The sequence below is a fragment of the Oncorhynchus mykiss genome, chromosome 13 (genome assembly GCF_013265735.2).
Source record: "Oncorhynchus mykiss isolate Arlee chromosome 13, USDA_OmykA_1.1, whole genome shotgun sequence".
Classification (NCBI taxonomy): Eukaryota; Metazoa; Chordata; class Actinopteri; order Salmoniformes; family Salmonidae; genus Oncorhynchus; species Oncorhynchus mykiss.
The window spans coordinates 2,638,788-2,651,013 of NC_048577.1; the positions used below are offsets into that span (position 1 = coordinate 2,638,788).

Below are 12,226 nucleotides of genomic sequence, written 5' to 3' on the forward strand. Positions count from 1 at the left end.
GTCCCGTGAACAGGTCAGGGTTCCATAGCCGCAGGCAGAACAATTGAAACTGGAGCAGCAGTTTTAGTGCTTTATCCGGGTAGACGGAAAGTAGTGCATTGCAGTAGTCTAACCTGGATGAATGGATACATTTTTCTGCAACATTTTTGGACAGAAAGTGTCTGATTTTTTTGCAATGTTACGTAGATGGAAAAAAAAGCTGTCCTTGAAACAGTCTTGATATGTTCCTCAAAAGAGAGATCAGGGTCCAGAGTAACGCCGAGGTCCTTCAGTTTTATTTGAGACGACTGTACAACCATCAAGATGAATTGTCAGATTCAACAGAAGATCTCTTTGTTTCTTGGGACCTAGAACAAGCATCTCTGTTTTGATCGACTGTATCTTTGAGCTAGCGAGATGATAGCCAATGATTAACCTTGTGCGACAGCATCTCTGTTTTGATCGACTGTATCTTTGAGCTAGCGAGATGATAGCCAATGATTAACCTTGTGCGACAGCATCTCTGTTAGCTAGATAGCCAATGATTAACCTTGTGCGACAGCATCTCTGTTAGCTAGATAGCCAATGATTAACCTTGTGCGACAGCATGCCTTTTCCTTTTGGACCAAAATGATAAGAATATTGGCTATCTAGCTAGCTTTGTTTGACCCCGATTGGTGCTTATCTGACGAAGGTACACACCCTGATCTCTCTTTTGACAAACATATCAAGACTGTTTCAAGGACAGCTTTTTTTTCCATCTACGTAACATTGCAAAAATCAGAAACTTTGAAAACTGGTTGTTTTGCAAATGTTGAACTTATAAAATGGCTACTAATACTAGAAAAGCTCAATCAAAGTCCAAGTATAGAGATTTGACGATGTTCTCGGCTCTAGGAAGAGTCTTGGTGGTTCCAAACTTCTTCCATTTAAGAATGATGGAGGCCACTTTGTTCTTAAGGACCTTCAATGCTGCAGACATTTTTTATTTTTGTTACCCTTCCCCACATCTGTGCTTCGACACAATCCCCTCGACCTCATGGCTTGTTTTTTTTTTTTGCTGAACTGTCAACTGTGGGACCTTTATATAGACAGGAGTGTGTCTTTCCAAATCATGTCCAATCAATTCAATTTACCACAGGTGGAATCCAATCAAGTTGTAGAAACATCTCAAGGATGATCAATGGAAACAGGATGCAACCTGAGCTCAGTTGTGAGTCTCATAGCAAAGGGTCTGAATACTTATGTAAATAAGGTATTTATGTTGTTTTAAAATATGCCTAAAAACCTGTTTTTTTAGGTCCTCATTATGGGGTATGACACATTACTATGGTATAATCAAGCATGACCCAATACTATGGCAACACTAAGCATTAACTATTACTATGACGTCACCAAGCATGACGGATTACTATGGCAACACCAAGCGTGGCAGATTACTATGGCAACACCAAGAGTGACGGATTACTATGGCAACACCAAGCATGACAGATTACTATGGCAACACCAAGCATGACAGATTACTATGGCAACACCAAGCATGACAGATTACTATGGCAACACCAAACATGACAGATTACTAGTGCTCAGGAAGAATCATTATGCTTATATGGGGAAACAGGAGTGAAAAATGTAGAGGAGAGGTGATTAAGGGAGTGGGAACAGGTGTGGAGGGAAGGGGTGTGGCCTTTGGTAATTGGAGGCAATTAGTGTCAGGTATGTAGGAGTGCCATAACCCTTCACAACAGTAAGTGTTGAAGATAATGGACCTATGTAATTAGTGCTGCACTCTCATGGAAGCCAATTGAGATTATATATTATATTATAACATTGGCTTAGCTAGGTTTTTTTTTAACAATTACTATTCTAGTTTATAATGTACATACTCATATTCAGGTCTAAGTCTAGAAATATTGTCTGTACATTTTTCTGACATTGTTTTCGTTTGTTTCTAAACTCCGTTACCCACTAGTCAGCAGCAGGCGATGTGAGTCTTTCAGGTGGCGCTTCTTGGGTGACGTATAATCTAGTGGACGGGACACATCTTCAACAACAACAACAACAACAAAGCTACCGATTCAACCCCTTCGGCAGCTTGCTAGCCAACATAAAACCGAAACATTGAAGTTCTTTTTAAACACAATCCTGTTAACGTATATACCAGTTAACTTAAAAGTAATTTGCTTGTTCAATTTGTTGAAATTTTTACTCAGCCTAGCACTAAGCTAGTCGCTAATGCAAACTAGCTAACAACCCCAACCATGAGCTCACTAAACTATTCCTCCCCTGCTAAAGAAGATGATGTCTGCTGGGCGGAGAGAGAAGCTCTGGGGCTGAACATTGTCGTGAAAGAGGAGGATATTACAGTAAAAGGAGAGGAAGAAGCTTCCAGAACGATAAAGGAGGAAGATCATGTTACATTTGGAGTGGAAGAGGGGATAGAGGCTGTCACCGTGGAAGAGGAGTGGGTAGAAGATTTCAGAATAAAAAAGGAAGAGGATGTTATAGTGAAAGAAGAGGAAGCCTCCTCTTCCACGCTAGAAAGTTATATCTCAATAAAAGAGGAGGAAGACGTTTTGGGAGTGAAAGAGGAGGAGGAGACTGAAAAAGATCTGATTAACACCAGTAAGTATAGCTTATTTTGTCCTGCAGATGCGCACAAAAAAAAGGAATAACTTGTGGGGAACTTTTATTTTGACACGAGGTAAGCAGAGAGGTAGTGTCTCTCCAAAACACCCATGTTTGTAAAGTATGTTTAATAATATACTATCATATACAAGAGTATGTGGACACCCCTTCAAATTAGTGGATTCAGCTATTTCAGCCACACCTGTTGCTGACAGGTGTATAAAATCGAGCACACCGCCATGCAATCTCCATAGACAAACATTGGGAGTAGAATGGCCTTATTGAAGAGCTCAGTGACTTTCAACATGGCACCGTCATAGGATGGCACCTTTCCAACAAGTCAGTTTGAAAAATGTCTGCCCTGCCAGAGATGCCCCGGTCTACTGTAAGTGCTGTTATGTATTTTTATTTAATTGGGGATCCCCATTAGCTGCTGCCCAGGCAGAGGCTACTCTTCCTGGGGTTTATTAGGGATCCCCATTAGCTGCTGCCCAGGCAGAGGCTACTCTTCCTGGGGTTTATTAGGGATCCCCATTAGCTGCTGCCCAGGCAGAGGCTACTCTTCCTGGGGTTTATTATGGATCCCCATTAGCTGCTGCCCAGGCAGAGGCTACTCTTCCTGGGGTTTATTATGGATCCCCATTAGTTCCTGCCCAGGCAGCGGCTACTCTTCCTGGGATATATTATGGATCCCCATTAGTTCCTGCTCAGGCAGAGGCTACTCTTCCTGGGGTTATTATGGATCCCCATTAGTTCCTGCCAAGGCAGCGGCTACTCTTCCTGGGGTTTATTATGGATCCCCATTAGTTCCTGCCCAGGCAGAGGCTACTCTTCCTGGGGTTTATTATGGATCCCAATTAGTTCCTGCCAAGGCAGCGACTACTCTTCCTGGGGTTTATTATGGATCCCCATTAGTTCCTGCCAAGGCAGCGGCTACTCTTCCTGGGGTTATTATGGATCCCCATTAGTTCCTGCCAAGGCAGCGGCTACTCTTCCTGCGGTTTATTAGTGATCCCCATTAGTTCCTGCCAAGGCAACAGCTACTCTTCCTGGGGTTTATTATGGATCCCCATTAGTTCCTGCCAAGGCAGCGGCTACTCTTCCTGGGGTTATTATGGATCCCCATTAGTTCCTGTCAAGGCAGCGGCTACTCTTCCTGCGGTTTATTAGGGATCCCCATTAGTTCCTGCCAAGGCAGCGGCTACTCTTCCTGGGGTTTATTATGGATCCCCATTAGTTCCTGCCAAGGCAGCGGCTACTCTTCCTGCGGTTTATTAGGGATCCCCATTAGTTCCTGCCAAGGCAACAGCTACTCTTCCTGGGGTTTATTAGGGATCCCCATTAGTTCCTGCCAAGGCAACAGCTACTCTTCCTGGGGTTTATTAGGGATCCCCATTAGTTATACTATAAGGTATAGGGAGACATGTAGTCCTTAATTAGGTCCTTAATATTTCAGCTATAAGGTATAGGGAGACACTTAGTCCTTAATATTTCAGCTATAAGGTATAGGGAGACACTTAGTCCTTAATTAGGTCCTTAATATTTCAGCTATAAGGTATAGGGAGACACTTAGTCCTTAATTAGGTCCTTAATATTTCAGCTATAAGGGAGACACATAGTCCTTAATTAGGTCCTTAATATTTCAGCTATAAGGGAGACACGTAGTCCTTAATTAGGTCCTTAATATTTCAGCTATAAGGGAGACACGTAGTCCTTAATTAGGTCCTTAATATTTCATCTATAAGGGAGACACACAGTCCTTAATTAGGTCCTTAATATTTCAGCTATAAGGGAGACACATAGTCCTTAATTAGGTCCTTAATATTTCAGCTATAAGGGAGACACAGTCCTTAATTAGGTCCTTAATATTTCAGCTATAAGGTATAGGGAGACACGTAGTCCTTAATTAGGTCCTTAATATTTCAGCTATAAGGGAGACACGTAGTCCTTAATTAGGTCCTTAATATTTCAGCTATAAGGGAGACACATAGTCCTTAATTAGGTCCTTAATATTTCAGCTATAAGGGAGACACATAGTCCTTAATTAGGTCCTTAATATTTCAGCTATAAGGGAGACACAGTCCTTAATTAGGTCCTTAATATTTCAGCTATAAGGTATAGGGAGACACGTAGTCCTTAATATTTCAGCTATAAGGTATAGGGAGACACGTAGTCCTTAATTAGGTCCTTAATATTTCAGCTATAAGGGAGACACATAGTCCTTAATTAGGTCCTTAATATTTCAGCTATAAGGGAGACACATAGTCCTTAATATTTAAGCTATAAGGTATAGGGAGACAGGTAGTCCTTAATTAGGTCCTTAATATTTCAGCTATAAGGTATAGGGAGACACAGTCCTTAATTAGGTCCTTAATATTTCAGCTATAAGGTATAGGGAGACAGGTAGTCCTTAATTAGGTCCTTAATATTTCAGCTATAAGGTATAGGGAGACACGTAGTCCTTTATTAGGTCCTTAATATTTCAGTTATAAAGTATAGGGCGACACATATTCCTGTGATAGGTCCTTAATATTTCAGCTATAAGGTATAGGGAGACACGTAGTCCTTAATTAGGTCCTTAATATTTAAGCTATAAGGTATAGGGAGACACATAGTCCTTAATTAGGTCCTTAATATTTCAGCTATAAGGTATAGGGAGACACGTAGTCCTTAATTAGGTCCTTAATATTTAAGCTATAAGGTATAGGGAGACACGTAGTCCTTAATTAGGTCCTTAATATTTCCGCTATAAGGTATAGGGAGACACGTAGTCCTTAATTAGGTCCTTAATATTTAAGCTATAAGGTATAGGGAGACACTTAGTCCTTTAATAGGTCCTTAATATTTCAGCTATAAGGTATAGGGAGACACGTAGTCCTTAATTAGGTCTTTAATATTTCAGCTATAAGGTATAGGGAGACACGTAGTCCTTAATTAGGTCCTTAATATTTCAGCTATAAGGGAGACACGTAGTCCTTAATTAGGTCCTTAATATTTCCACTATAAGGTATAGGGAGCCACGTAGTCCTTAATTAGGTCCTTAATATTTCAGCTATAAGGGAGACACGTAGTCCTTAATTAGGTCCTTAATATTTCCGCTATAAGGGGACACATAGTCCTTAATTAGGTCCTTAATATTTCAGGTATAAGGGGACACGTAGTCCTTAATTAGGTCCTTAATATTTCAGCTATAAGGGAGACACGTAGTCCTTAATTAGGTCCTTAATATTTCAGCTATAAGGGAGACACGTAGTCCTTAATTAGGTCCTTAATATTTCAGCTATAAGGTATAGGGAGACACATAGTCCTTCATTAGGTCCTTAATATTTCAGCTATAAGGTATAGGGAGACACATAATCCTTAATTAGGTCCTTAATATATCAGCTATAAGGGAGACACGTAGTCCTTAATTAGGTCCTTAATATTTCAGCTATAAGGTATAGGGAGACACATAATCCTTAATTAGGTCCTTAATATATCAGCTATAAGGGAGACACGTAGTCCTTAATTAGGTCCTTAATATTTCGGCTATAAGGGAGACACATAATCCTTAATTAGGTCCTTAATATTTCAGCTATAAGGGAGACACGTAGTCCTTAATTAGGTCCTTAATATTTCCGCTATAAGGGAGACACGTAGTCCTTAATTAGGTCCTTAATATTTCCGCTATAAGGGAGACACGTAGTTCTTTAATTAGGTCCTTAATATATCAGCTATAAGGTATAGGGAGACACGTAGTCCTTAATATTTCAGCTATAAGGTATAGAGAGACACATAATCCTTAATTAGGTCCTTAATATATCAGCTATAAGGGAGACACGTAGTCCTTAATTAGGTCCTTAATATTTCAGCTATAAGGTATAGGGAGACACGTAGTCCTTAATTAGGTCCTTAATATTTCCGCTATAAGGTATAGGGAGACACGTAGTCCTTCATTAGGTCCTTAATATTTCCGCTATAAGGTATAGGGAGACACGTAGTCCTTTAATGGGTCCTTAATATTTCAGCTATAAGGTATAGGGAGACACATAGTCCTTTAATGTGTCCTTAATATTTCAGCTATAAGGTATAGGGAGGCAAGTCACCCTAATGGCTCTTGTGAGTCTCTCTGGATAAGAGCTAAATGACTAAAATGTTAAACTGTTCTGATTGAAATCTCTCCACATTTTGTGTCCTTTATTATTACAACTAATGTCTGATTTCGTGACATTTGGTTGAAATCTTGACTTTCAGTTTCTTTTCAAATGAGGAAGAGGACAGAATCAAGACAACCAATTATAATTTTGATTTGGATTAAACAACCTAAAATGCTGACCTCAGGTTATTGAGGGATCTATTCTGGATTAAACCTCAGAGGAAGACAGTTTTATCATGTGCAGGAGTTATTCAGGTCCCTGTTTAGTATTTACCTAAATACACTGTTTGTCTTTGGCAGGAGAGAGACCACACTCTCACTCTGACAGCAGGAAGAGTACTTCAGGGGAACAAGACCTAGAGACGCCCAAACCAGTGAGACCACACCAGTGTCCCCACTGTGTAAAGAGTTTTAAGTGGTTATGTTACCTAAAAGAACATGAAAGAATACACACAGGAGAAAAGCCTTTCCAATGTTCCCAGTGTGATAAAAGTTTTACCCAATTAGGGAGCCTGAAAATACACGAGAGATCACACACAAGAGAGAAACCTTACCACTGTTCCCACTGTGAAAATACTTTTTTCTCATCAGGGGACCTGCTAAAGCATAAAAGAATACACACTGCAGAGAGGCCCTACCGATGTTCCCAGTGTGGAAAGAGTTTTATCCAGTTAGGGAACCTGAAAAGGCATTTGAGAACACACACAGGGGAGAAGCCCTACCACTGCTCATCCTGTGAAAAGATATTTACCCAGCTAGTGAACCTAAAAAGGCATGAGAGGACACACAAAGGTGAAAAACCTTTCCAATGTTCCCAGTGTGAAAAGAGTTTTACAGAGTTTGGGAGCATGAAAAGACACGAGAGAATACATACAGGGGAGAAGCCTTACCACTGCTCCCAGTGTGAAATGAGATTTTCCTCATCATGGTGCCTAAAATCACACAAGAGGACACACTCAGGAGAGAAGCTTTTCCAATGCTCTCAGTGTGTAAAGAGTTATACCCGTTTAGGGGACCTGAAAAGACATGAGAGGACACACACAGGATGAGCCTCATCACCGCTCCCAGTGTTGCAAGAGTTTTATCTGGTTAGGGAGCCTGAATAATACACTCTGAAGAGAAGCTTTACCACTGCTCCCACTGTGGATTTAAACTTACATGGTTAAAGCAACTGAAAGAGCATGTAAGTCCACACCTGAGAGAAACGTTATCAATGCTCCCAGTGTGGAAAGAGATATGAAGTCAAATTATAAAAATCAGACTCAAAAATAAATGTGTTTTTTTTATTTCAACACATGACCTGAATATGGAGTATGTCAGAAAGAATGTAGATGTTCTGTGATTAAATTGCCCATTTTAAACTCACACTGTGTGTGTCATTCCTGGAGCCCTACAGAGGGGTATACTATGACACGAGATAGAGGAGATGGTGGAATAGAGGCGATGGAGATAAATGGTGGAATAGAGGAGATGGAGGAGATATGAGATGGAGATAGATATAGGAGATTTGAGATATAGGAGATGTAGCTAGATATAGGAGATGGAGATAGATCGAGGGGATATAGGAGGTGGAGATAGATAGATGGGGTAGAGGAGAGGGAGATGGAGATAGATGGAGGGGTAGAAGAGATGGAAGTAGAGGAGATGGAGATAGATAGTGGGGTAGATAAGGTATAAGAGATAGAGAATATGTAGTTTGGAAGGTGTCCTTAATGTTATGTACACTCCCAACTGGTAAAAAATAATCTTAAGAATAAAACATGAGTTGATCACCTGCAGTACCACCGTGGACCACAGGTTAGTACTCTAGGTAATGCAACGAGGCTACAGTTCAATCCAATGGAGAAGATAGGCATTTTTGACATCATACTTTTACATCAAATTGATTAAAACAAATAAACAAGATGAAATAGCATCATGTGATTGTTCTGGGGAAAAATACAAAGTTGGGTCAACCCTTTAGACTGGTGCAAATTGTCCTGTGTGGATTGGGCCAAGATGTCAATGTTTCTAACAGAAGAAATATAAAAAGCACATGACCATGGTAGCAATTAAAAGATAACAATTTGGAGAGCATTGGGAAATGATCAGACCAAAGGTAAGGACTCAACGCTTCCCCTGACACAAGACTGAATCCTAACATTAGAGTAGTGAGGACTCAACACTTCCCCTGACACAAGACTGAATCCAAACATTAGAGAGGTGAGGACTCAACACTTCCCCTGACACAAGACTGAATCCTAACATTAGAGTAGTGAGGACTCAACACTTCCCCTGACACAAGACTGAATCCTAACATTAGAGAGGTGAGGACTCAACACTTCCCCTGACACAAGACTGAATCCTAACATTAGAGTAGTGAGGACTCAACACTTCCCCTGACACAAGACTGAATCCTAACATTAGAGTAGTGAGGACTCAACACTTCCCCTGACACAAGACTGAATCCAAACATTAGAGAGGTGAGGACTCAACACTTCCCCTGACACAAGACTGAATCCTAACATTAGAGTAGTGAGGACTCAACACTTCCCCTGACACAAGACTGAATCCTAACATTAGAGTAGTGAGGACTCAACACTTCCCCTGACACAAGACTGAATCCTAACATTAGAGAGGTGAGGACTCAACACCTCCCCTGACACAAGACTGAATCCTAACATTAGAGAGGTGAGGACTCAACACTTCCCCTGACACAAGACTGAATCCTAACATTAGAGAGGTGAGGACTCAACACTTCCCCTGACACAAGACTGAATCCTAACATTAGAGAGGTGAGGACTCAACACTGCCCCTGACACAAGACTGAATCCTAACATTAGAGAGGTGAGGACTCAACACCTCCCCTGACATAAGACTGAATCCAAACATTAGAGAGGTGAGGACTCAACACTTCCCCTGACACAAGACTGAATCCTAACATTAGAGAGGTGAGGACTCAACACTTCCCCTGACACAAGACTGAATCCTAACATTAGAGTAGTGAGGACTCAACACTTCCCCTGACACAAGACTGAATCCTAACATTAGAGAGGTGAGGACTCAACACTGCCCCTGACACAAGACTGAATCCAAACATTAGAGGTGAGGACTCAACACTGCCCCTGACACAAGACTGAATCCAAGCATTAGAGGTGAGGACTCAAAACTGGTGATTTCGTGTGCCTTTTACATTTACTGTAGTTTTTGCAGCATTTGTCAATAACAACCTCTGAAATACTGTGGATACCAGTCAGTAGCATAAGAATATTCCTGAACATTTTGGGGGGGGGGGGGGGGGGGGGGGGGGTAGGTGCAACGTTAAAAAAATAAAAACTAGACTGCAAGCGTTTGATTGACAGGTCTACCTGTTGTCTCCAAGTGGCGCCACACACTTCTCTAAACTGTGCACAGTTCCTAAGTCATTCCATTGCACTTTTATGACTCAAGGAAAGAGCCTTCAACTGTGAAATTGAGCTTTTTGGAGCTCTCCTAGTTGTGCCGTTGAGGAACTGAAAGGTTGTAGTTTTCTGTTTGGAACACAGCCCTACGTCCCCACAAACACACAGTATCTGTTGTTTACGGAATCCCAACAAAAATTCCATTATGAAATCGTAATCAGGTGGGCCACTATTGACAACTTATTCTATTGCCAACATGACCAGCTAATATATAAAAGAGGGTCTTACAGTGTGAGGGCTTTGATTTACAGCAAGCCTCTTGATTTACAGCATGCCTCTTGATTTACAGCATGCCTCTTGATTTACAGCATGCCTCATAATTTACAGCATGCCTCATGATTTACAGCAAGCCTCATGATTTACAGCATGCCTCTTGATTTACAGCATGCCTCTTGATTTACAGCATGCCTCATGATTTACAGCAAGCCTCATGATTTACAGCATGCCTCTTGATTTACAGCATGCCTCTTGATTTACAGCATGCCTCTTGATTTACAGCAAGCCTCTTGATTTACAGCATGCCTCTTGATTTACAGCATGCCTCTTGATTTACAGCATGCCTCTTGATTTACAGCAAGCCTCTTGATTTACAGCATGCCTCTTGATTTACAGCATGCCTCTTGATTTACAGCATGCCTCTTGATTTACAGCATGCCTCTTGATTTACAGCATGCCTCTTGATTTACAGCAAGCCTGTTATAATATCACCTACCAGACCATGTTATAATATCACCTACCAGACCATGTTATAATATCACCTACCAGACCATGTTATAACATCACCTACCAGACCATGTTATAACATCACCTACCAGACCATGTTATAACATCACCTACCAGACCATGTTATAACATCACCTACCAGACCATGTTATAACATCACCTACCAGACCATGTTATAATATCACCTACCAGACCATGCCTCTTGATTTACAGCATGCCTCTTGATTTACAGCATGCCTCTTGATTTACAGCATCCCCCTCACTCAGAAAACACATAAAATGCAAACATTTACGGGAGGGATCATGTAGAGTTTCCATTCAGGTCTTTCTGTCTAAACAAACACTGTTTGTCTTTGGCAGGAGAAAGACTAGACTCAGTGAAACCCCAGCCAGAGACATCCAAACCAGCTAGACGAAACCACCACTCCCAGTGTGAAAAGAGTTTAACCATTAGGGGGCCTGAAATCACATAAGATAATAAACACAGGAGAGAAGACTTTCCAATGTTCCCAGAGAAATCATTTTATTATGGAGTTATGGAGCCTGAAAACACATGAGATGACACACACAGGAGATAAGCCTTGAAAGAATCCACACAGCAGAGAAATATATCTTTCTCCCCAAAAATATTTACCCTGAAATATCACCAGGGAAGAGTGTGGAAAGAGATTTTGCATATCACATACAGTGTCTTCAGCAAGTATTCACACCCCTAGACTTGTTCCACATTTTGTTGTGTTACAAAGTGGGATAAACATTTATTTAATTGTCTTTTTAGTTTTCAACGAAATACTCTGTAATGTCAAAGTGGAAGAGAAAAAAATAAATGTCTTGATTAGATAAGTATTCAACCCCCTCAATCAATAAATGTCTTGATTAGATAAGTATTCAACCCCCTCAATCAATAAATGTCTTGATTAGATAAGTATTCAACCCCCTCAATCAATAAATGATAGAATCACCTTTGGCAGCGATTACACCTGTGAGTTATTCTGGGTAAGTCTCTAAGAGCTTTGCAAACCTGGATTGTACAATATTTGCACATTATAATTTTTTTTAAATTATTCAAGCTCTGTCAAGTCTTGCCATAGATTTTCAAAACCGTAACTAGGCCACTCAGGAACATTCAATGTTGTCTTGGTAAGTAATTCCAGTGTATATTTGGTAAGTAACTCCAGTGTATCTTGGTAAGTAACTCCAGTGTATATTTGGTAAGTAACTCCAGTGTATATTTGGTAAGTAAGTCCAGTGTATATTTGGTAAGTAACTCCAGTGTATCTTGGTAAGTAACTCCAGTGTATATTTGGTAAGTAACTCCAGT

General features: G+C 40.7%; 1 protein-coding gene across 2 annotated transcripts; it reads left to right on the plus strand.

The window, feature by feature from the left end:
• Positions 1–1,176: 1,176 nt before the first annotated feature.
• On the plus strand, positions 1,177–11,395 carry LOC118938411 (zinc finger protein 239-like). Of its 2 annotated transcripts, none has more exons than XM_036942283.1 (2): positions 1,177–2,604; positions 11,266–11,395. In XM_036942283.1, exons 1-2 carry the CDS (start codon positions 2,241–2,243, stop codon positions 11,376–11,378), a joined length of 477 nt encoding a protein of 158 aa, XP_036798178.1. In that variant the 5' UTR covers positions 1,177–2,240; the 3' UTR covers positions 11,379–11,395. The 2 variants fall into 2 exon arrangements, with proteins under 2 accessions (XP_036798178.1, XP_036798177.1); XM_036942282.1 differs by lacking the exon at positions 11,266–11,395 and adding an exon at positions 7,043–8,102 and having other exon boundaries at positions 1,194–2,604.
• Positions 11,396–12,226: the final 831 nt, after the last annotated feature.

What these genes read in the sequence shown, in the direction of transcription:
- LOC118938411 (XM_036942282.1), top strand. Translation starts at nt 2,241, where the DNA reads ATGAGCTCACTAAACTATTCCTCCCCTGCTAAAGAAGATGATGTCTGC. An exon ending in AAAAGATCTGATTAACACCA is followed by an intron (nt 2,605 to 7,042) that starts GTAAGTATAGCT and finishes TGTCTTTGGCAG; the next exon opens with GAGAGAGACCACACTCTCAC.